Source organism: Symphalangus syndactylus, chromosome 3 (genome assembly GCF_028878055.3).
Source record: "Symphalangus syndactylus isolate Jambi chromosome 3, NHGRI_mSymSyn1-v2.1_pri, whole genome shotgun sequence".
NCBI classification, from domain to species: domain Eukaryota; kingdom Metazoa; phylum Chordata; class Mammalia; order Primates; family Hylobatidae; genus Symphalangus; species Symphalangus syndactylus.
In genome coordinates, this window is record NC_072425.2 from 14,073,451 (window position 1) to 14,098,658 (window position 25,208).

Here is a 25,208-nt window from a genome sequence, read left to right on the forward strand (position 1 = left end):
AAGGGTCAAAATGCAATAAAATTAATAATTTTTGCTGCTTCGTCAAGGTATTTTCCAGTGAAAACTGGCCAGACGCGGTGGCTCACTCCTGTAATCCCAGCACTTTGGGAGGCCAAGGCGGGTGGATCACCTGAGGTCAAGAGTTCAGGATGAGGACGGGCGCGGTGGCTCAAGCCTGTAATCCCAGCACTTTGGGAGGCCGAGGCGGGCAGATCACGAGGTCAGGAGATCGAGACCATCCTGGCTAACACGGTGAAACCCCGTCTCTACTAAAAATACAAAAAATTAGCCGGGCGTGTTGGTGGGCGCCTGTAGTCCCAGCTACTCAGGAGGCTGAGGCACGAGAATGGCGTGAACCCGGGAGGCAGAGCTTGCAGTGAGCCGAGATTGCGCCACTGCACTCCAGCCTGGGGGACAGAGCAAGACTCCGTCTCAAAAAAAAAAAAAAAAAAGAGTTCAGGACCAGCCTGGCCAACATGGCGAAACCCCGTCTCTACTAAAAAATACAAAAATTAGCCGGCGTCAGTGGTGCGTGCCTGTAGTCCCAGCTACTTGGGAGGCTGAGGCAGGAGAATCGCCTGAACCCAGGAGGCAGAGGTTACAGTGAGCCAAGATTGCGACACTGCTCTCCAGCCTGGGTGACACAGACAGAATCTGACTCAAAAAAAAAAAGATATTTTTCAGTGAAAAGTGGATATGTGTGTGTGTGTGTGTGTGTGTGTGTGTGTATATATTTTTTAACTGTGAGTGCATGTCATGAAGAATGCAATGACTACAAGTACAGTTAGGTGCCACAACCCTGATTCATGCTAAGACACCTGCTTTACTTTTGTACCATTAGTGCAAACGTCAACACAGCAAAAGAGACAAGATCTTGGTACTCCATTAACATGAAAATAGTTTTAGCCTCTCAAGCCCTGAAGGGATATCAGGGACACGCAGGGAACTACACTGCTTTCTCTACTAGCTTCCCAGAATGGGATTACTGGGTCATTGGCACGTACATTTCGAATTCTGATAAGTTCCGCCAAAGCTCTCCAAAAAGTCTGTACCAATTTTCACTATGTAAGGTGCATGATCATCACTAGTTAAAATGTAAATAATTCGCTTTTTAAATCCTGAATTTGGGAACCATCATAACACATTACCATATTTGCCTGCCTAAAAACAAAGCTAAAATAGAACTAATGTTTCAAGGCAAAGTAAAATCCAAGCACCCGGATTTATTTAGATGAAGTGAATATTTTCCTGTAAGAAAGTAAAACTTCAACTGTCAAATGCAAGTTCATCCAACAGAAGCCTTTGTTTATTGCAGTCACCCAATGTTAAGAGGTATTCCTGAGTGAATTTCAAAGTATAAGCCACTGGCACACTTCGTACGTTTGCTTATAGGATAGGTGGGCTCAACTGACTTTTTAATATAAAGGACACAATCCGAAAACTGTCAGGCTGCAACAGTACAAACAGTAACCCTAATTAATTGGTTACAGACATCAGTGTAAGCCGACCCTTAGCTTTACCTTCGCATAGAATTACTGGACATGAACAACATAAAATGTACTGGCAGCACTCAAATGCCAAATATGTTCATAAAAATGTCAAAGACAACCTTTATTGGCCCAAATGTCATTCTAAACAGGGAGAAGAGAGGATGAAAGCTTCATCAACGAGGAAGAGATTACTCCTTACGGAAGGTAAGACAGAAGTTGTGTATCTAAAATTCACAAGGAATGCTGCTTCCCCACTTGATTTTTCCCACATGGCTCCAAAGTGAGTATTTTCAAGCCCTACTTATGATGGAAAAGGTCAAGGATATTAGCGTCAACCAGTATCTATGATTCTTAACCTTCTAAGGAACACAAACCACTTTGAGAATATGACAAAAGCTCTCTGTAGACAAAGCAGTAAAGAATCCATGCTTGTCAGAAGAGCCCATGACTTCGGTTAGAGCAGAATCATGGAACCAGGGATCCTAAGAAACCACTGAAGTCCAGCCCCTCAGGAAACTGAAGCCCTGGAACAGTAAAATGGCTTGTCCAAGGTCAACAGTGAATTAGCAGAGGAATCAGGCAAGAAATAAGCAACTTAAATAGATTTTGAATAAAGCCGAAGTCACGAAGTAACTTTTTCTTATACAAAGAAAGTTCCACCAGAAACTAAGAGATAACTACAGTAACAAATTTATTAAGTGGAACTGCAAGGAACTGTCGCAAGTACTGTAGTTCAAAGTTCCTTGAAGGCCTAAGATGAATGCATGAGGAAAACCATGAGCAGAAATTTTGAAAAGCACTCACCATGTTCCACAAAAACATTGCAGTGTGGACCCCCATGCCTCGATGATTCCTTCTTCCCTGCTCCTTTGATAAAATGCAGGGCAGGCAAGCTTGGCCTTCTTTGGTCCCCAAGAACTTTTCCAGGCTGCTGCCCCATAAAGTAATAATAGGTACCCCTTTCCAGAAGAGGGTTCAAGATCTTCCAGAACGGTCAGCGAGCGTAGAGGGAAATGGCATATACGTGGGATTTTCACATTCGCTGCATCTCCACAAGTCAGCAATTGAAGTCAATCACAGAATGACATCTTCCATAACAAAAGGAAGCACTTTTTTTAGGTTGACACTTGCAAAGCAGGAGTTCCAATTATTTTCGCAGTTATCAATTTTATGTAATTGCAATGTTACCCAAAAGTTTCTTGATTTTTTTTAAACGGGCTGAATAACGATTTCTTTTCAAGAAGAAAAACTAAACAGAAATATTCATAGGGGATGCTGAAAAGGGTCAATAATGCTAGTCATTTCAATTCTCACACATAAAGGAAACGCTGATGGTCTTTGGTTACTCCTCCAGAACTTTTCCTGTGGAAGTCACCAACCCCCTATCTTAGCTTCTTCATCTTCCAACAAATTTCCTGCCGAACTAGTGGCCGCTCTCGCTTCTCTGCTCTGCTCTCCGGAAAAGGACACGGGTCACCCAGATTTCAGCGAGTTTGCCCTCGACTCTGACGAAAAGGAATGCATTGCCAGCAACTTTTAAGTCCGCTTTTTAAAAGGCCTGTGGAACCAATCCAGACTTTTCCTTTGCATTAAAGTTTTTGGCTGAGCTGAGACTAAGGGGGCCGTAGGTGACATTGGAAGAAGTCAGAGCATTAGAGGCTCGCGGGAGCCACCTTGGGGGAAGGGGAGACCCCTTGACAGCAGGGGACGGATTTGAATGGGAGGCTCCGTGGCCAAAGTTGGGGCCGGGATCCGGAATAAGGGGCGGCTCGGGGCTGAGGGAAGCTGCCGGGGCGCGGCACGGGCAGCTTACTCCGGGGCGACGCTCTTCCACGCCTCGGAAAACGGGGTGTCCCAAGCTGGGGGAAACAGACCATCCCCAGTGTCCCAAAGCCGGGGCGGGGCTGTAAGGGACGAAGGACTCTCGCAGCCCAGAGAGCGGAAGGCGGGCCCCGTGTAGAGGAGGCCCGGCCGCCTCAGCTGCCCCAAGCCCGGGGGTCTCTGCCCGAGACACCCCCTCCCCCGGCCCCGGACGCTGACACCACCACCGCCCTCAGGCAGTCACATCCCCCGAGCTCCGCCGAGGGACCCAGCCGCTCCCCGCCGGTAGGGGCCGTGGACAGCGGAGGGACTCCTCAGCCGCAGGTCTCGGGAACCGGCTCCGGCTCCAGCGCTGCTCAGGCACAGACACCAAACCCCGAAGCCGCCATGATGGATTACGAGCCGCTCCACAACGAGGCCAGGCCCCGCCCTCGGCCCCGCCCACGGCGACGTCCGGAGCCCTCCTCGAGGGGACCTGGATGCCCCCAGAGCCGCTTTCCCGGGACACCGCCGCGCCTCCCGGCTCTGGTCCCACTGCCTGCGAAAGCCCGGCCCGGCGCGACCTTTTAAATGTGGCTTCTCTCAGCGCAAGGTGAGTGGTAAGGAAGCACCCGCCTCCTCTGTATTGCCATTGGCCTCCGACAATCCGGGTCAGGGCTCTTTCCTCCGTCCCATTGGCCGCTGGGGGCAGTAGGGCTGGATCTCCCAGCCAACCGTGTTCGGCGCAGTCCGCGGTGCGTGCCGGGAGTTGTGGTCCCACGGCACGCGCCCGAGTCCGCCCGCACCAAGACTCCTGGCCCGGGCCCCGACTGCTGGGGCTCGGCCCCGCCCTCCTGGGACCTGGTAGACTCTGGCCGGCCTAGCGTAGGCCGGACCGTGTCTCCCCGGCGCGAGTAGTGAGACCTGGAAGAGCCAAAGCGAGGGAAAAACTGCGGATTGGATTTTCCTGGAACCGGAGTCGGATAACTTCCTTCAGTCTCTAAGGGAGAAAATTTGGCTCGCTCCTAGAAACCAAGGTTTTTGATGCCTCTCAACCCCTTTACCCTCCAAAAAGCATAAATGTTAGAACTAGCGGGCCGGGCGCGGTGGCCCACGCCTGTAATCCCAGTACTTTGGGAGGCCGAGACGGGCGGATCACCTGAGGTCGGGAGTTCGAGACCAGCCTGACCAACATGGAGAAACCCCGTCTCTACTAAAAATACAAAATTCCCCGGGCGTGGTGGCACATGCCTGTAATCCCAGCTACTCAGGACGTTGAGGCAGGAGAATCGCTTGAACCCGGGGGGCAGAGATTGCGGTGAGCCGAGATCGCACCATTGCACTCTAGCCTGGGCAACAAGAGCGAAGCTGCATCTCAAAAAAAAAAAAAAAAAAAAAAAAAAAAAAAAAAAAAAAAAATAGCCAAGAAATATACAGACATAGGGAAAACATCCGACATGTTGCTAACGAATTCAACTGTTTCTTTGGGCATTAGGAGGCTTACTCATTACAGAAAAGGCATTTGTTGGGTTTGCCAGGCGCTATCAGATGTTTGCCCCGGAACGAACCTTTAACATTATAAACATTTCACAGGTGAACACGTGTTCACATGAAAACATCCTCTATATTAGCCGAGAAAATGCCCAGATGGTTGGGTTTAGCAAGTCTACAGAACCAATGACCTAGATGTGCCAAAGCCACACCCGACAAATAATCCATGTTCTGCGACTAAAAAGCACCTTGGTCCCTATTACAGGCTCTCCACGTCTCCCCAGAGCGATGCACCTGACAGGCATCCCATTTCTCCCTTTCTTTCTTTCATTGTCTTTTCTTTTCCTTTTCTTTTCTTTCTTTCCTTCCTTCCCTTTTTTTTTCAGATGGAGTTTCGCTCCAGGCTGCGATGCAGTAACAGGATTTCAGCTCACCACAACCTTCACCTCCCGGGTTCAAGCGATTCTCCTGCCTCAGCTTCCCGAGTAGCTGGGATTACAGGCATACACCATCACACGTGCCTAATTTTTGTATTTTTAGTAGAGACAGGGTTTCCCTATGTTGGCCAGGCTGGTCTCAAACTCCTGACCTCAAGTGATCCACCCACCTTGGCCTCCCAAAGTGGTGGGATTACAGGCGTGAGCCACTGCGCCCGGCCCGAGATCCCGTTTCTAAGGAGGGATCCACTTATCACAGGGCCTACTTTACACCCAGCACTGTTTACACTCCATAAACTGCATTATCTCGTGTAATCCTCACTATAGCCCAGTGAGGCATGTAATACTATTCCCCATAATACAGATGGGGAAACAGAGATGTGACTTACCTACCCAAGGTCACTTGGCCAATATGTGACAGAGTCACAATTTCATCCCAGACTGACCTTGCTCCAAAACCTATGTTCCCACTGTACCATTATCAAAAACCTGTTGATCTGAGACCACTGATTTTTCACAAGTTGCTACTAATATGGGAGGAACAGCTGCATGATGAGTGTTGTACATTCAGCTATTATATTAAGTATTTTAGAAATATTTCTGCTGCATTTAAAGATGACACTTACTTTTGATACTGGTTTCAAGAGGAATTAGTTACTTGGAAGGTACTGAATGGAAAACATGAAAAATTGTGCCTAGATTTAAAACTGGAATTTATATTCAGATGTGATTTGGTTTAGCTTTGTTCTCTCACAAAATCATCTGGCTGACAATCTTAGTTCTGTAGTGTCATTCTTCAACTGTCAATGCCCTTGTTCTCCTTTATTTACCCATTATTTTTATTATTTACTTATTTGAGGCAGAGTCTTGCTCTGTTGCCCAGGCTGGAGTGCAGTGACACAATCTCTGCTCATTGCAACCTCCACCACCCAGGCTGAAGCGATTCTCCTGCCTCCCAAGTAGCTGGGATTACAGGCACATACCACACACCACACACCACACACCTGGCTAATTTCTGTATTTTTGTAGAGATGGAGTTTCGCCATGTTGGCCAGGCTGGTCTCAAACTCCCGAGCTCAGGTGATCCGCCCTCTTGGCCTCCCAGTGTTGGTATTACAGGCATGAACCATTGCACTTGGCCTATTTACCCATTATCTTATCCTGATTATATCCTAATTATTCCTTCTGGAGATTGTGCTTTCTTTTTATTCCCATTCATACTTGAGTCATTTTCTCCTTTTTTTTTTTTTTTTTTTTTGAGACGGAGTCTCGCTCGGTCGCCCAGGCTGCAGTGCAGTGGCGCAATCTCAGCTCACTGCAAGCTCCGCCTCCCGGGTTCATGCCATTCTCCTGCTTTAGCCTCTGGAGTAGCTGGGACTACAGGCGCCCACCACCATACCCGGCTAAATTTTTTTGTATGTTTAGTAGAGACAGGGTTTCACCGTGTTAGCCAGGATGGTCTTGATCTCCTGACCTCGTGATCCACCCACCTCAACCTCCCAAAGTGCTGGGACTACAGGCGTGAGCCATCGCGCACATTCTTTATTCTCTAGTTTAGCTTAAAATTGAGCAGTCAAATCAGAACCCCTAATACACATTTTTTTAAACTAACAATTCACAGCTGGGTGCAGTGGCTCACACTTGTAATCGCAGCACTTTGGGAGGCCAAGGCAGGCGATCACTTGAGGTCAGGAGTTTTGAGAACAGCCTGGCCAACATAGTGAAAACCCTCACTACTAAAAATACAGAAATTAGCCAGGCATGGTGGCATATGCCTGTAATCCCAGCTACTCGGGAGGCTGAGGCAGAATTGCTTGAGTCTGGGAGGCGGAGGATGCAGTGAGCTGAGATCGCGCCACTGCCCTCCAGTCTGGGACACAGTGAGACCGTGTCTCAATAAATAAATAAATAACAATTCACTTAAGAAGCATTTACTGAAGCACTGCTTTAGGTGCTGAGACACAGTAGTGGGGGAAGAGACCCACCCTTGCCCTCATGGAACCTACATGGAGGGATGGGCAATAAGCAAAATAAAAATCCAAAGAAAAGATCAGCCTCAATGCTGGAATTAAATTTCTGGGTCCAAACTTTCAGTCAGCCCAGTCCATCCTCTAAAGGACTGCATTATGACACCTCCCTAGAGCTTAAATCTACATTGATTCACAATTGCAAAGGGGCTTCATCAAGTCCCTTTAATTCTGAGTTCATTTCTTCACCCGTAAATGGAGGTCACAGCTTACTTTACAAGGGTTTTGGGGTTTTTGTCTAATTTGGTTTATTTGTTTGAAGACAGGGCCTTACTCTGTTGGCCAGGCTGGAGTGCAATGGCACAATCTCAGCTCACTGCAGCCTCGACTTTCTGGGTTCTGGTTATCCTCTGGCCTCAGCCTCCCAAGTAGCTGGGACTACAGGCACATGCCACCACACCTACGTTTTTTTTTTTTTTTGGTGGTGGTGTTGTTTTGTAGAGACAGGGTTCATGAGGATCAAACTAGATCTCGTTTGGTTTTCCACAAAGATTGGGACTATGCTTCCTGGGAGTCACAGCAGAGGTCAACTGCACCTGATCTAAAGCCTTATCCCTAGTTTTTCACTTTGCTATTTTCTCGTTTTAGGTGAGCCCCATATCCAATGCCCAGACTCTAATATTTTTTTCTAGAGATGCACTGTTTTTTTTTTTTTTTTTTTTGGAGACAGAGTCTCACTCTGTCACCCAGGCTGGAGTGCAGTGGCACGATCCCAGATCATTGCAACCTCCACCTCCCAGGTTCAAGCAATTCACCTGCCTCAGCCTCCTGAGGGATTACAGGCGCCCACCACCACGCCCAGCTCATTTTGTATCTTTAGTAGAGATGGGGTTTCACCATGTTAGCCAGGCTGATCTCGAACTCCCGACCTCAGGTGATCCGCCCACCTCAGCCTCCCACAGTGTTAGGATTACAGGTGTGAGCCACCACACCTGGCCGATGCACTGTACTTTAAAAATGCCTGTGTGATACTGTAGAATGATCCTTTTTTAAAAAACCGAGGCACAGTCTCAAGAGGTCCTGAGAACGTAGGCCCTGAATGATACTTTTAAGGGCTTAAAAACTAGAATCCAAAGCCTGGCAAATGCCTGACAATCAGAAATAAATATCGCTTGGCTGGGTGCAGTGGCTCACATCTGTAATCCCAACACTTTAGGAGGCCAAGGCAGGCAGATCACCTGAATTCAAGAGTTCAAGAGCAGGCTGACCAACATGGCGAAACCCCATCTCTACTAAAAATATAAAAATTCGGCTGGGCGCGGTGGCTCACGCCTGTAATCCCAGCACTTTGGGAGGCTGAGGCGGGCAGATCACGAGGTCAGAAGATAGAGACCATCCTGGTTAACACAGTGAAACCTCGTCTCTACTAAACATACAAAAAATTAGCTGGGCATGGTGGCACGTGCCTGTAGTTCCGGCTCCTCTAGAGGCTGAGGCAGGAGAATCGCTTGAACCCGGGAGGTGGAGGTTACAGTGAGCCAAGATTACGCCACTGCACTCCAGCCTGGGCGACAGAGTGAGACTCTGTCTCAGAAAAACAAACAAAAATTAGCTGGGCATGGTGGTGGGTGCCTGTAGTCCCAGCTATGCAGGAAGCTGAGGCAAGAGTATCACGTGAACCCGGGAGGTGGAGGTTGCAGTGAGCTGACATCCCGTCACTGCACTCCAGCCTAGGGGATAGGGCGAGACTTTGCCTCAAAAAAAAAAAAAAAAGTAATATTGAGTAATATTGTCAAATATTGAATAAATCCCTTCACGTTCATATATTTTAATTAAAAGTGATTCAGTTAAAGCAACCCCCCAAGTTGCTAAAGGGATTTCAGTACCATGTAAAGATTTCAGTTTTCTCCATTTTTTGGAAGAAGAAAAAACAAAACAAACAAACAAAAAAAAACACCTACTGGATTTACACTTAACAACGGCGCCCTCTAGTGGGCCACTGCAAGGAAATAATCACCAAAAATTGCTTGTGGATAGACTTTTATATTAGTTCCACTTAGTAGGTAATCACCATTCAGCAGATACTGGATGAACAGCATAGGCTGGCAGGCTGGGAGACACCAAGTGAGGAGGGTAAGTAAGCTGACATACGGCCCTGGGGAAAACCAAACCCAGCTACTCAGGAGGCTGAGGCGGGAAGATTGCTTGAGCCCAAGTCTGTAGTGAGCCATGATCGTGCCAGTGTACTGTAGCCTGGATTACAGAGACCTTGTCTCTTAAAAAAACAAAACCAAACTTGACTCAGACTCCCACTCTTTGCCATTCCCTTCTCTCCAGAGGTATACAGCCTGGATAACCTCAAAAACATGACAGGTCGATCCATCTAAAGCTGCAACACAGCCTACAGAATATTCAATTGTCTGTCAACTCCCCAAAACTAGTAATACAACTTTGGATAGGAAAAAAAAAAAGAGGCCAGGAGCTATGGCTCAAACACATAATCCCAGCACTTTGGGAGGCAAAGGTGGGTGGATTGCTTGAGCCTGGGCAACAACAAAAAAATTTGTAAAAATAAAAAAAAAAGGCAGGGCGTGGTGGCTCATGCCTGTAATCTCAACACTCTGGGAGGCTAAGGTGGGAAGATGGCTTGAGCAGGAGGGTTGCTTGAGGTCAGGAGTTCAAGACCAGCCCAGGCAATGTAGTGAAACTTCATCTCTACCGAAAAACAAAAACAATTAGCTGGATGTGGTGGCTCAGCACCTGTAGTCCCAGCTACTCAGGAGGCTGAAGCTGGAGAATGCTTGAGACCAGGAGGTTGAGACGTGATTGTGCCACTGCAGTCCAGCTTAGGTGACAGGGCAAGACCCTGTCTCAAAAAAAAAAAAAAAAAAAAAAAAAAGCCAGGCATGGTGGTACGTCACATGCCTGTGGACCCAGCTACTTGGGAGGCTAAGACAGGTTCACTTGAGCCTGGGAGGTAGAGGCTCCAGTGAGCCGTGATCCATGCCACCCCACTCCAGCCTGGGTGACAGAGTAAGACCCTGTCTCAAAAACAAAGTGAGGTAAGAAGTTGTTTATTGTGTTGTTATAGAGAAGCATACCATTTAATGAAAAAGAGCCAAGTTGTATTTCAAAGTTATCAAATGCAGCGTTCAAAGTTATTACCATTGAGACTGTCCTAGGTTTACGTGGAGTAGTTAGGGCTCTGTCGGAAGGGCATTTTGTTTGCCAAGCCCTTCCTCAGCTGTCCTCAGCTCCTTATTATTACCCAGAACAAAAGAACAGAAAACGATGTTAAGACATCTATAGCTGGGCGCAGTGGCCCACGCCTGTAATCCCAGCACTTTGGCAGGCTGAGGCGGGGGGATCACAAGGTCAGGAGATCAAAACCATCCTGGCCAACATGGTAAAACGCCACCTCTACTAAAAATACAAAAATTAGTTGGGTGTGGTGGCACATGCCTGTAATCCCAGCTATGCTACTCGGGAGGCTTAGGCAGGAGAATCGCTTAAACCCAGGAGGTGGAGGTTGCAGTGAGCTGAGATCATGCCACTGCACTCCAACCTGGTGACAGAGCAAGACTCCATCTCAAAAAAACAAAAAAAAGGCCGGGCGCGGTGGCTCACGCTTGTAATCCCAGCACTTTGGGAGGCCAAGGCGGGCGGATCATGAGGTCAGGAGATCGAGACCACGGTGAAACCCCGTCTCTACTAAAAAATACAAAATATTAGCCGGGCGTGGTGGCGGATGCCTGTAGTCCCAGCTACTCGGAGAGGCTGAGGCAGGAGAATGGCGTGAACCTGGGAGGCGGAGCTTGCAGTGAGCCGAGATCGCGCCACTGCACTCCAGCCTGGGCGACAGAGCGAGACTCCGTCTCCAAAAAAAAAAAAAAAAAAAAGACATTTATAAATATCAAAAAATACGGCTGGGTGCAGTGGTTCATACCTGTAATCCCAACACTTTGGGAGGCCGAGGCGGGTGGATCACGAGGTCAAGAGATCGAGACCAGCCTGGTCAACATGGTGAAACCATCTCTACTAAAAACACAAAAATTAGCTGGGCGTGGTGGCGCATGCCTGTAGTCCCAGCTACTTGGGAGGCTGAGGCAGAATTGCTTGAACCCAGGAGGTGGAGGTTGCAGTGAGCCGAGATCGAGCTGCTGCACTCCAGCCTGGCAACACAGTGACACTCTGTCTCAAAAACAAACAAACAAACAATAGTTCATCACATATGTGAAGACAGCACTTGCATATAGTCCCTTTTTTTTTTTTTGAAACAGTCTCACTCTGTCACCCAGGCTGGAATGCAGTGGCACAATCTCAGCTCACTGCAAGCTCCGCCTCCCAGGTTCATGCCATTCTCCTGCCTAAGCCTCCCAAGTAGCAGGGACTACAGGTGCCAGCCACCATGCCCAGCTATGGTTTTTTTTTTTTTTTGTATTTTAGTGGAGACGGGGTTTCACCGTGTTGGCCAGGATTGTCTTGATCTCCTGACCTTGTGATCCACCCACCTCAGCCTCCCAAAGTGCTGGGATTACAGGCATGAACCACCATGTCCGGCCGTCTTTTTTTTTTTCCTTTTTTTGAGAGTCTCACTGTGTCACCTAGGCTGAAGTGCAATGGTGTGATCTCAGCTCACTGCAACCTCTGCCTCCCGAATTCAAGCGATTCTCATGCCTCAGCCTCCTGAGTAGCTGACTACATACAGGCTTGTGCCACCACACCCGGCTAATTTTTGTATTTTTGGTAGAGACGAGGTTTCACTATATTGGCCGGGCTGGTCTTGGACTCCTGGCCTCAGATGATCTGCCCACTCAGCTTCCCAAAGTGCTGGGATTATAGGCACATAGTACCCTTTTTAAGAAGGTTCCCCCAAACCTACATCAGGGCACCATTTTTAGATAGCCATCAGAAAAAACAATGCACAGGAATTCTCACATTCTTCAGCGAGAATTCTGGCGTCTTTTTATCTTTTAACTCTGAATTATCCACAAGTTAATGCACCACTACTTCAATTATAGGAGGAAAACAGCTTTGCTTTTCCAATCTCCATTTTTCTTAGCTTATTTTCTTCATGTTTATCTGAGTACATGGACCCAGAACATTCACTCTATTATCATGAATAATTCAGCATCTTACAAGTCACTCTCCAAGCAGGACAGATTAAGGCAGCCTGGTGTGAACATAATCGCATCTATGGCTACAAGGAATATACAACAGAAAATCAGATTCCAACCAAGCAAAAGGCTGCTTGGTTTTTTTTTTTTTTGAAAGAGTCTCGCTCTGTCACCCAGGCTGGAGTGCGGTACGCGATTTCAGCTCACTGCAACCTCCACCTCCCACATTGAAGCGATTCTCCCGCCTCAGCCTCCCAAGTAGCTGGGACTACAGGTGCGCACCACCACACCTGGCTAATTTTTTGTATTTTTAGTAGAGATGGGGTTTCACCATGTTGGCCAGGCTGGTCTCGAACTATTGACCTCAGGTGATCTGCCCGCCTCGGCCTCCCAAAGTGCTGGGATTACAGGCGTGAGCCACTGCGCCTGGCCTGCTTGGTTAACTTTATTCTTCCAACTTTACCAGCTGCATTCTCAGTCATTTAAAGGATATAGGAATAGAGGCCAAAACAGACCATTTGGAGGTCAGGGATGCCATGTTTTCTATTGGGGCAATTTCACGGGGCACTGTGCCTTGTGAGTGACAGTGAGTGGAAGACAAAGCATTCTCCATATTATTCCAGGATGGGAGTCCATTCGACTGGAACACTGTGCACTTTGAAAGAGCTGAAACTATTCCCTAATGCTGGGACTCAGCCGGCAACCCAAGGAAGCACCGTTCATCTGCCACCCCGGCTTGGTGTTAGGACAGGAGAAAGCAGGCCTGTGGGCTGGAGGCAGTCACAGGGCCGTCGATGCAGACAAAGGGATGCTCTCTCGAGTCTTCGCTGAGCCACATATGGGGACCACACATCACAGTCTTCACTCCTGCAAGGTCCACAGTCCTGTCCTTCTGGAGCGCCTCCTTAACCCTCCTGTTCTAAAAGCCTCTGGCGTGTTTCCATCACAATCTCCTCCATTATTTCTGGCTTTAAGATGTCTTTGATCTGAAAAAGCGAAAAGGCATTTGTTCAGAAAAGAAACCAACCATAAACAGACCACCAAGCCAATCCAAACATAAATCAAGCCGTTAACATAAACTTTCTGTATTCCTTTCATGTCTCAGAGACTAAGCGTTACAAGATATGATCTGCTAGAAGCAGCCTAATAAATCAGCAAGATTCTCTGGGATATAGCCGACAAGAACAAAGATATTATTCTGACATTCATCCAAAAGCTGGCTGAAATTTGGGATAGGTAAGATGCAGTCCAGAGGTTGCTCTCATAAACTAGTCCCACCTGACACCTCCAGCCCCAAAATCCTTAGACTGACACTAGGCATTGAGAATATTGCAAGTATTTTAGGGAAAGATCTACCAGACACTCATTAAGGCTGTTTCAGACCAGTTCATACTGACGGATGTTGGGAAAGTATTGGGGATACGTGCATATTGTCTCTGAACAAACAATAGAGTGGCTCACAGATCAGTGAAGAAGGGAGAGGCCCTGCGGAGAGTACCTGATGTGGAAGGGATGCTTCATAGCAGTACAGGATGCTGGTATCATACAGCATCATCCTCTGAGTTACCAGTGAGATGATGCAGTTCCGAAGCCGGGATATCACCTCTCGATCAGCAAGAGAAACAGGCTATAAGGAGACACAGAGAAGGGAAGGGAAATATAAACAGGATCAAAATACATGACCAGCCACAGAAATTCACAAATAAATCATTTATGACTCAGACAATATTACCCCAGAACTCCAAATCAACCAAACAGCTAACTCCAAGGGAGATTAAAAGGAATGGGGCAGGGCGCAGTGTCTCATGCCTGTAATCCCAGCACTTTGGGAGGCCAAGGCGGGTGGATCACAAGGTCAGGAATTCAAGACCAGCCTGACCAACATGGTGAAACCCCATCTCTACTAAAAATACAAAAATTGGGAGAGCACGATGGGGCAAACCTGTAATCCCAGCTACTCGGGAGGCTGAGGCAGGAGAATCACTTGAACCCAGGAGGCGGAGCTGTCAGTGAGCCGAGATGGCACCACTGCACTCCAGCCCGGGTGACAGAGCAAGACTCTGTCTCAAAACAAAACAAAACAAACAAAACAGAAAAAGAATGGCTTCTTCACTGGCTCTTCGGCTATTACCCTGCAACTTTGCCATCTCCACCAACAAACATCAAACCATTCACTGAGTTCATCTCCTTAGAAGAGAGAAGATAATATGGGCTTCATGAACACACCTTGATGGAAAGTCAGTGACTGAGCCTACAGCAGTAATATGGCTAAAAACAACCAACTTCACTGGCCACAAAAACACAGCAAAGACTGAGCCCCCTCCATCCCACTGACAATGGCCACAGTGTTTGCTCACCTCCAGGTTTGCAATGAAGCCCCCTGCTTCCTCTTCTTTGTGCTCAGGTGTTGGGTAAATCCAGATGAAGCCATTGTTGCCGAGAATCACTGAGGCACCACATGGCAAATCATGAAAGTGGGTCTTCTGCCGTTTCACCAGGGAGGGGGAAACCTGGACCAAAACCCCCTGACCTAGCTAAAGAAATATATCACAAAGCTAGGTCACTGCAGGATCAGTGGGATGAATGAAAAGGAGACTGCAGAATACACATCCTAAGTATATTCAAATTGGTGTCCTTCCTGTTTATAATTGCTGTCGCCTACATGCATACACATAGTACACATTTTTGCAGAGAACACTTTGGGACTCAGAGGCTATTCATACATCCCAGCAGAAGGTGACTTTCGATACTCTTCTCTGTCATTTCCCTTTGCAGTCTTCCTTGCACTGTAAGCCAGAACTCATGTGCCAGACATTAGAGAAGCTGACGCCAATGAGGAAGTGAGCTGGAGCCTCCTGCTGGCCCAGGAGCACTGCGTTGTTCCATGACCCTAGCTCATACCTGAACCCCAAACACTCATCTTGCCTGTGAGATGTGTGCCTCTGGGTAGGTAAGGAGATGGGTGGAGACGGGTGCAAATCCATGTCTGGTCCTGGCAGGACAGCTCAAGTCCACGTCCTGCCAAGGGTGAGTCCGCAGGACCCAGGGGTGTGAAAGTCAGCATACTGCAGCAGTCCTCTGCCTACTCCAGGTACATCAACGTGGCTGGCTGCAGCCACTCCATTAAGGGAAGAGGTTTTTGTTCCGCTCAGAAAATAAAAACCTTCACCCAGATAAAAGCTAAGAGACTAGTAAATCCTAATTTGTTTTAGGAAGTATGCTCTCCTTAAAATAATAGCTTCAATAATGCAACTTCGTATAAGAAAAGCAGTGAAATTCCATTTAGAGGCTCAGATGACAGGGCAAGCTTTGCCAGCAATAACATCCACTGGACTGATTGGACGTTCGTCTAAGGGCTGTTTAACCAGGCCCAGCCTGCCTTTGTTCCCAGGACAGCCTCAGCCCCAGTGCTGAGTTGCAGCGCCCCCTGGAGGAAGAGAGACAGCTGCGCCTCCCAGCCCACAGTTGGAGGGGCTCTTCTGGTGGAAGTCAGTCTCCTTGGAGAAAAAAGATAAAACTTGTTCTTTACAAGGCTACTGACCCATGACCCTGTGAACCCTGACATTCCTGATGTTACGTTTAAGGAACACGATCAGTTTGTGGGATGCCAGCCTCTATTAATGCTTAGCTACTGGGGTTCTTTAGGCCAGAATTCCAGAGAGCTATGGGGATTCAGAAATAGCCTTGTAGTCTCAGTCAGCAAACAGGAACATCAAGAGCCCGACTTACTTTTCCATATTTCAGGCTCCTCGTGTGCAGAGAGACAGCTCCGTCAGAGAACACTGCCTGGACCTCAGCCTGGCCAGGGTGATGAAGGAACAAACAGCAGCCTCGGCCACACACTGTCCTGTCCTCTGCAGCCTCTGCCCCTTGACCCCACACCTCCATCTTTTCCTCCCCTCTCCAATGGTCCAGGCTCAACAATCTTAGACCCAGAGGACATCACTGTGACCTCACCTCTCCCCTTGGTTGTCATGAATATCTTTTTTTAAAAAATAGAGACAGAAGGCCAGGTGCGGTGGCTCACATCTGTAATCCCAGCACTTTGGGAGGCTGAGGTGGGTGGATCACCTGAGGTCAGGAGTTCTAGACCAGCCTGACCAACATGGAGAAACCCCGTCTCTACTAAAAATACAAAATTAGTCGGGCGTAATGGCGCATGACTGTAATCCCAGCTACTCGGGAGGCTGAGGCAGGAGAATCGCTTGAACCTGGGAGGCAGAGATTGCAGTGAGCCAAGATCGCACCATTGCACTCCAGCCTGGACAACAAGAGTGAAACTCTGTCTCCAAAATAAGTAAATAAATAAATAAATAAAAGACAGAGGCCAGGCATAGTGGCTGATGCCTGTAATCCCAGCACTTTGGGAGGCCAAGGTAGGCAGATCACCTGAGGTCAGGAGTTCGAGACCAGCCTGGCCAATATGGTGAAACCTGTCTCTCCTAAAAATACAAAAATTAGCCAGGCATGACGCACGCCTGTAATCCTAGCTATTTGGGAGGCTAAGGCAGAATTGCTTGAATCTGGGAGGCGGAGGTTGCAGTGAGCCAAGATCACACCACTGCACTCCAGTCTGGGCAACAGAGCAAGACTCCGTCATTTAAAAAAATAATAATAATTTTTTAAAAAAAGATAAAATAGAGACAGAGTCTTGCTCTGTCACCCAAGCTGGAACGCAGTGGTGTGATCATAGCTTACTGTAGCCTTGAGCTCCTGGGCTCAAGCAACCCTCTGGCCCCAGCCTCCTGAGTAGCTAGGACTACAGGCAATTGCCACCAGGCCCGGCTAGTTTTAATTTTTTTGTAGAGAGGGGGGTCTTGCTATGTTGCCCAGGCTGGTCTTGAACTCTTAGGCTCAAGCAATCCTCCCTCCTTGGCCTTCCAAAGTGCTGGGATTACAGGCATAAGCCACCACACTCGGCCTGTCATTAATGTCTTGACGTGAACAACACCTTTTCCACTCCCTGCGTTAAAAGTTAACATCATTAACAAAAGCCTAGCCTAAAGCACAGGCCACCGTAAGTTACAAGACCCAAAGAAATGACTTAGCAGCAGGTCCGAACAAGAGCTGGGGAGTCAGCCTGAATTAAGGAGACTGAGAAAGGATGCAGCAGAGCCCGACACTTGGTCTAAGACTCGGATCCCTGCAAGGATGACACGGTTCTTCCGTCAGAGACATACAATGGAAGGCCCACTTCCCAGTCCCATAGAAAAGCATCAAGAGGCTGGAGTGCAAAGTGCAGGATACACTGATAAGGTCCCCTTCCTGTAAGAAACCTCTCATTGCAAGCTCATCTTCTGCAGATCTTCTCCTCTGAAATACACAAAGAAATGACATTACTTAAGCCAGATCCTCAGAAAGGTCTCCATCACTTCTTTCTCTTTCACTTCCTTTTGAGATTTTTGAGGCCAACCACAATATTCAAGCACTGAGAACTATGGCAGGAGTAGGTAACCCAAGCCACTTGAGGGCAATCAGTGATAATCGCGACTTTTCATCTCAAAAGACTTTTCCACAGCTCCTCTTCTCTTCCTCTTTCCCTCCCTTCTCTGAGCAACATTCACACCCCTCCCAATCTCACCCAGCCAACATTTCCATACTCATCTTCCATGACAGCCCTCTGCAGTCCAGCAGGACCAGACTAACTCCTGCTTGGATATATCTCTGCTCACACATTTCCCTCTATCTCAGATTCCCTGAACTAGTCATTTAAAGTCTCTCCATCCTTCCAGGATCAACTCCAATGCCTGTCTTTCCTACGAGCTTCTCTCACTGAAATCTCCTTTTGTATAAGCACAGCTTATTTATTCTACTGCCAGGGACTAGGTCAGGTATCTTATATCCCCTGCTGGGGAACTCAGTCATGCTTGGCACGCGGCACAGAGCTTGGCACAGTAAGCCTCTCTGCAAATACATGCTGGACTGAAGATCAAGCTGAACCATGGCATTTTACAAAAGGCTGTGGCTTGGTTACTGTGGTTGTCTGGAATAACCAAATGCCTTTCAATTCACAAAAAACTAATGTAAAGACAACTTTTCAAGGAACATCTTCACTGTGCAAGGCTGATATGTCTGAAAAGGAAAACTATTAACAACTAGCATCTAAGGGCTTCTCTCCCCAACTCTCTGTTGGGATCCCACCCCATGGATGTTTCTGATCCTTATATGCCAACTGCTCCCTCTTTCGGGAGACCTGGACAGGGTGAACAGTCTACATACACATCCGGGCAGCAAACTTCACAACAGACAAACAGGAGTCAAAGGGGCAACCTCAGTGTAAAGCAAAGTCCTCTGGTGGAACAAAGGGTCCTACGGCTCCCCCCAGCCCACTGGGCCCTAGTCCATGGCCCCAGCTGTAGCCCTTACCAGCTCTCCTCCAGGAAGGTTCATGGACGAGAGCAGCAAGACCGAATCCAGCCTGGAGTTGGTCTCCACCTTCCACCTCTTCTGTTGAACCTATAAGCCAAGTTCCACACTTGGACACATGCTCCAGGGACAGGAGTTCATATCATAAATAACCAGTAAGGCCGGACGCGGTGGCTCACGCCTGTAATCCCAGCACTTTGGGAGGCCGAAGCTGGTGGATCATTTGAGGTCAGGAGTTCGAGACCAGCCTGATCAGTATGATGAAACCCCATCTCTACTAAAAATACAAAAATTAGCCAGGCGTGGTGGCAAGTGCCTGTAATCCCAGCTACTTGGGAGGCTGAGACAGGAGAATCGCTTGAACCCGGGAGGTGGAGGTTGCAGTGAGCCAAGATCGCGCCACTGCACTCCAGCCTGGGCGATAGAGCAAGACCCCATCTCAAACAAACAAAAAAAAAATTAACCAGTAATCTGAAATCGAACAAGCCACATATTTACATCAGAGGCCACACAATAGCCAAATGCAATGAATGCCTTTTTCATTAACTACAAGTGGAATGACTGTCCCATGAATGAAATCGCCAGCCTGCCTCGACTTTGTAAACACCAATCTGATATCGACGTTACCTCTGTGATTCGTCCCACTACAATGTCTCCTACTTCACCAATGTATCTGAAAGATAAAACACAAGGGATTCATCCATCTGTGAGCAGACTTTCTGACAAGACCACACACCATTTGAGATGTCAGTTCAACAGGGTGAATGCCTGGAATAGGCGCCACATTCAGCAAATTCATGTAACTATATTGTCTGGACTTATTTTCAGAAATTGCTAACTTCAAACATTCCTCCACGTATAAAGTCTCCATTAACTATCCTTAGACATATCACTATTCCAAGTAGTTCATTTAGCCAAAAACCCCTATTTTGTTCGATTACACGACAATGGAAAAACATGGACTATTTTCCTGTGGCACATGGATGAGTTCTGCACCAGCCAAAGGAAGAGAAGGGAAATCTGAGCCAGGACGCCAACCACACGAGTCTGCTCTGCTCATGTCTCCTCCACTCACTCACTGCCTGCTCCTCTCAAGCCCCTTTGCTAGTTCCTTATCCGTGATTCTAATGAGACGTACTCGGTGCTGAGGCTAAGTCCTTAGAACTCTTCACTTTTCGGCCACTCAATCTAATACCTTTAAAACACCACTCTGTGCAGTGACTGTGCCAGTCTCCTGAATTCCAAATCCTACTCGACTGCTAGCTACCCAACTCTGCCATATAGATGACTAACAAGCATTTTCAAATGTATCAAGCCCCAAACTAAGCTTTCCCGCAGCCCCCCGCAGTCCTCCATAGCAAACTGAGATAGGGGATGAGTTATCCCCATCTCAGTCAATGGTGACTCCATCCCCTCAGTTGCTCAGGCCAAAAACCTTGGAGAGTTCCTCGATTCCTCTCTCTCTCTCACGCTCCTGGACAAGTCCAGTAGCAAATCCTGTTGGCTCTACCCTTAAAACATATGCAGGAAATAAAAGGCATCCAAATTGGAAAGGAAGAAGTAAAATTATTTCTATTCACAGTTGACTGGGTCCTATGTACAGTAAAGCCCAAAGAATACAAAACCCAACAACTTTTCATGATTTTAAAAAAACATTCAGAAAATCTGTGTAGATTCCAATCACTCCTCCACCTTCCACTGCTCCCACCTTAGTTGAAGCCACCAACACTCAGATCATGAGTATGGTCCCTAATCCACCTCCCTAAGCTTGCCCTATCCCCCTTCAATCTCCCAACAGCAGCCAGAGTGAGCTTAAGTCCAGGTCAAGTCCTTCCTCTGCTCCACCCCTTCCAGTGCCTCCCAGATTACACAAAGTAGAAGCCAAAATGCTTAGTCTGGCTACAAGGCAGGCCCACGCCCGCCCACCTCAGCTCTCTGCTTACATCTGCCCCTTCTCTCCCCCTCACTCACTCTGTTCCAACCCCACTGGCTTGCTTTCTGGGGCTAACCTTCATTGAATGCTTCTAGGTATCGGGCCCTGTGCTAAATACTTTACATGCACCATCTCACTGAATTCTAAAGAAAATCCTAGGCCAGGCACAGTGGCTCACGCCTGTAATCCCAGCACTTTGGGAGGCCCAGTGGGGGAAAATTATCAGAGGTCAGCAGTTCGAGACCAGCCTGGCCAACATGGTGAAATCCTGTCTCTACTAAAAATCGAATAAAATTAGCCAGGCGTGGTGGAGGGCGCCTGTAATCCCAGCTACACTGGAGGCTGAGGCAGGAGAATTGTTTGAACCCAGGAGGCGAAGGTTGCAGTGAGCCAAGATCACGCCACTGCACTCCAGCCTCGGCAACGGAGAGAGACTCCGTCTCAAAAAAAAAAAAAAAAAAAATCCTATGAAGTAGGCCATGCTATTATACTCACTTTGCAGAGGAGGTAACCAAGGCTTGGAGTGGTGACATAACATGGGGAAACCTCTGAAGCCTGCACTGATCTGCACCACCCCACCTATAGTCACGGTCAAAACCTCAGACTTACAGCACGACAAGGCAGGCAGGGGTGGGGTGGGGGACAAGGAGGGGGCAGGAAAAGCCTGGTAGTACAACCTGGATGCCGCAAGAAAGGGAATACACACCTTTTGTTCTCACCTGGTTTTCAAAGCTTTCACACAGATCAACTTGTTTACTCTCTCCACAGAGCCAGCAACAGATGCAATGAGCTTCTCTTCTCCCATATACGTTCCATGGCCCCTGATGCAAGGCGAAGAGACAAAGAAAGGATACGAGGGTAACTCGAGGTGACCTCTCTCCCTTCAAAAACAATGTGTTCCTCAAAGCTAACAGGCTCCCCCTGCAAAGCATGGCTTCTGTGCTGGCTGCTCCCTCTGCCTTCAGTGCTCCTTCTCCAGACAGCCACTTGGACATCACTCCTCTCACTCAGGTAGGCTCAGGTGTCACTTTCTGCAGCAGGCCTACCTTGACTGTGCCATTGAAAACACAGCCCACCCCGTTGCCACCACTCCCCCCTATACCATTGACCCTGCTCCACTTTTTACCCTATTGCATTATTACCTAACATTCTGAATAACTTACTCATTGCGCTTATTATCTATCTCTCCCTGTTAGAACTCCACCAGGACAGAGATTTTTCACTCTGCCATAATAACCCAACTGCACAAAATATATGTTGAAAGCATTAATGAAAGAATGAATCTTAAGATTTCCTAGGGGCCAGGCATGGTGGCTCATGCCTGTAATCCCAGCACTTTGGGAGGCTGAGGCGGGCAGATCACACTTGAGGTCAGGGGATCGAGATCAGCCTGGCCAACATGGTGAAACCCTGTCTCTACTAAAAAAAAAAAAAAAAAAAAAAAATTAGCTGGGCATGGTGGCATGCGCCTGAGTAGCTGGCATGAGTAATCCCAGCTACTCAGGAGGCTGAGGCAGGAGAATCACTTGAACCCAGGAGGCAGAGGTTGCAGTGAGCCGAGATTGCACGACTGATCTAAGAGAGACTCCGTCTCAAAAAAGAAAAAAAAAATTTCCTAGTATCCACTAACCTTAAACTAACAGGTCAAAGGGCGATGCTATGAATGCTGTGCCCCTTGTACATATACATGTACAAAAAAAAAAAAGGTTGAAACACTAGTGTTATCTATGATGATATAATGGCTGGTTTTACTTCTTTTCTTACATAATTGTCTCATTTAATCCTCATTACCATACATACTGTTATTATCACTGTCTTACAGATGAGGAAACTGACCGTGGAGAGGCAATGCTGCTAATAAGATGTGATGGTAGCAGGACTGGAACCCCAACTGTCTGACTCAAGAGCCTTCCCTCTTAACCACAATACACTGTATTACACCCCTTAGATTCAAAATGTGTATAAATGGGTGCATGCAGCACAATGTAACTGTTTGCCCTAAGCTCGAACAATTACGGATTCTAAACTGAAGAGGAGGTGGCCAAGAACGCCCACCGTCCCCTCAGAGAGCTGCAAACTGGAAAAGAGCCTGCGCCTAACCCTCCCTAGCTTTCCAGGTCTCCCACAAGGAAGGCTCAAAGATTTGGACTTCAGGAAGAAGACCCAAAAGTCACAGCCACCCGAGGTCAGGAGTGGAGGGTTTCAGGAAGCTGAGACAAATGCAGACGGGGACACACAAGATGCAGGGGGCAAGAAGCACGAGACTCGGAAGCGAGGCGAGTAGGATGCTCAGACGAAGTGCCTTGGGTCCCGCGGAGAGTTACACACACAGGGATACGAGGCCTGGACCACGTGCAGAGAACCCTGAGGCCGCTCTCTGAAGCCTCGACTCCCCCAAGTCCCCACGTACCGCATGAATCCCGTGTCCGTAGTGATTGTGTCCCCCGGCACCACTAGATGTTTCTTAGTGTCGCGGCCCAGTCTCTCGCTAAGAGGCTTGCGAGCCACTGGGAGCCTCATCTCCATCGCCATCTTGGCGCCAATGAGTTGCGCAGGCGCAGCTCAGCCGGGAGCCGCGATACCCGACTCCGCAACTCCCGGCCGCGTTGGGAGGGGCGGGGAAGGGCGGGGACTCAGAGCAGCTGCCAATGAGAACTCACGGCCTAGAGGCCATGTTTACAATTGGCAATAATAAGGCGAACCCGAAGGGAAGGGAGTCGAGCTGCCATGTCTACTATTGGCAAGGGAGCACCCGTGGAATAATAAAATCTGACGTTGTGTGGCGTGTGACTTTTTACCAAAACTGTCTTGTACTCATCATCCCATTTATTGTTTACCAGGGTTAGATATAATTGAGAAACGGACCTCTGAGTTTCTGTCCAATTCTAAGCTGCCGAAATCCGATATTTTGTAAGAGAGAGAGCTCAGGAGGATGGAGAGATGGGATCTACAGAAAACACTATTTGAACAGAAAGAAGAGCCCCTTTCCACACGGTTCCCAGTAGCCCCAGGATTCTACATTGCGGCCGCCCCGTGGGTGCTGGCTCAACATCATCATCTATACCCCCAAAACCGGGCTCTAGATAGTTTTCACTTGGTTCTGTCCTTTCATAAAGACTCCTTTGAACAAGCTAATTTACTCCAACGTTTCTTTTGGAAACAAGTTAAAAATCGTCTAAGAAAACAGGTCAAACCTTGCAAGCCAGGTATATTTGGTAGGGAAGGGAAGAGCACACATAATGCGAAGATCTTGGCTTGCATTTAGTTAAACAGCGAGTCGAGCGCTCTCTGTGTGCCAGGCGCTGTTATAAGGATTCAGCGGAGAACAGACAGCTGTCACTGTGGGTTTTTCAGCGGCTCCATTTTAATAGGAGCGTACCCCTCGCCCCTTCTCCCCGTCCCCCACTACCCTCTCCCTCTCCTTGCCCTGCATTCACAAGAAACAAATTGGCGATGGTAATTCCCCATGCACAGGGACTCTAAAGAGGATTAAATGAAATCATTTGCATCAGCTGTGGTCAGTAAAGCCGGTAAACCAAGTCCGCCTCCTGAAGAAAGATCCGTCGAGCCAATTGTTTTATAAATCTCCAAAGCGACAGCATTTCTTCCACTTAAGCAAGGCTCACGACCACACTTAAGAAAGTCAGCCCTGCCAGGCAGTCGATGACATGAATGCTAGTGCCCCAAGGCCCTGGGTCAGTGGGCTGCCAGACCCTTGCCCTCCGCCGTGCCTGGAGGAAGGCGCTAGAGCCTAGCCCCTCGGTCCAGTCCTGCCGCGGCCATAAGAAGGCGATGGTGTCCTTTGAGCCCGCGTAGCCCGGCAGCCAGGGAGCCAGGCCCAGCGAGCGGCCCTAGGCGGAGGAGAGAGTAGGCCTGACACCATCCAAGTTCTTCCCGGGAGGGAGAGACGTCGCCTTTACCCCGCGCATTCTCACAGCATTCACATTCACGGAGCCTGTGACAAGGTTGGCATTGTGGATACCAGTTTATGGAGGAGGAAATCGAGGCCCCAAAAGGAATGGAATTCACATTAGCAGATGGCAGCAAAGCCGATGTGTGTTCCAACCGCACGCGATTTACCCCAGAACCCGCACCCTTTACCAAACATAACCCGAGTGCTTCGGCTGGTCCTTTGCTGAGTGCTTTACAAATACTATGTCATGTATTCCTCACTTTCAGCCCATCTTCGAGGTACGCATTGCTATCCCTGATGATCACTTGGGGCCACCGAGCCCCCCAAACAGACTCGTAACTGGGACTAGAATCCAAAACGACAGACTCCTCCTCTCCCATCCTCAGTGCTCCTCTTTCTGCATCATCATACGCATCCTTTTTTATTTTTTATTTTTTTTTGAGACAGTCTTTGTCACCCAGGCTGGAGTACAATGACATGATTATGGCTTACTGCAGCCTCGACCTCCTGGGCTCAGGTAATCCTATCACCTCAGCCTCTTGAATAGCTTGGACTACAGGCACATGCCACGAGGCTCGGCCAATTTTTTGTATTTGTTTTGTGAAGACGGGGTTTCACCATGTTGCCCAACCTGATCTCGAACTCCTAAACTCAAGTGATCCGCCCACCTTGGCCTCCCAAAGTGCTGGGATTA

General features: G+C 48.2%; 3 protein-coding genes across 8 annotated transcripts in view; all 3 read right to left on the reverse strand.

Annotated features, from left to right (window-relative positions):
• The window catches only part of ABL1 (ABL proto-oncogene 1, non-receptor tyrosine kinase), a 176,090-nt gene extending 172,173 nt beyond the window's left edge, over positions 1–3,917 (reverse strand). For 2 of the 4 annotated variants that reach the window (XR_010119922.1, XM_063635764.1), the window contains exon 1: positions 2,295–2,877. Coding sequence is in view for 3 of the 4 variants with exons in the window: in XM_063635764.1 (XP_063491834.1) it covers positions 2,295–2,430 (136 nt within the window). In the remaining variant the exon portion in view is untranslated. Of the gene's footprint in view, positions 1–2,294 lie in introns of all 4 variants that reach the window. The other 2 variants (XM_055270678.2, XM_063635763.1) reach the window with 2 other exon arrangements.
• LOC129478775 (uncharacterized) lies at positions 3,027–3,125 on the reverse strand. The gene has a single exon (XM_055270683.1). It carries the CDS (start codon positions 3,123–3,125, stop codon positions 3,027–3,029), a length of 99 nt encoding a protein of 32 aa, XP_055126658.1.
• Positions 3,918–9,208: 5,291 nt separating the features above from the next.
• Positions 9,209–23,203, reverse strand: EXOSC2 (exosome component 2). Of its 3 annotated transcripts, XM_055270685.2 has the most exons (9): positions 23,012–23,203; positions 21,321–21,422; positions 19,296–19,341; positions 18,669–18,758; positions 17,550–17,615; positions 16,032–16,100; positions 14,660–14,836; positions 13,801–13,929; positions 9,209–13,288 (listed from the first exon to the last, which is right to left on the reverse strand). In XM_055270685.2, exons 1-9 carry the CDS (start codon positions 23,131–23,133, stop codon positions 13,208–13,210), a joined length of 882 nt encoding a protein of 293 aa, XP_055126660.1. In that variant the 5' UTR covers positions 23,134–23,203; the 3' UTR covers positions 9,209–13,207. The 3 variants fall into 3 exon arrangements, with proteins under 3 accessions (XP_055126660.1, XP_055126661.1, XP_055126662.1); XM_055270686.2 differs by lacking the exon at positions 16,032–16,100 and having other exon boundaries at positions 14,660–14,827; positions 23,012–23,169; XM_055270687.2 differs by lacking the exon at positions 18,669–18,758 and having other exon boundaries at positions 23,012–23,168.
• Positions 23,204–25,208: the final 2,005 nt, after the last annotated feature.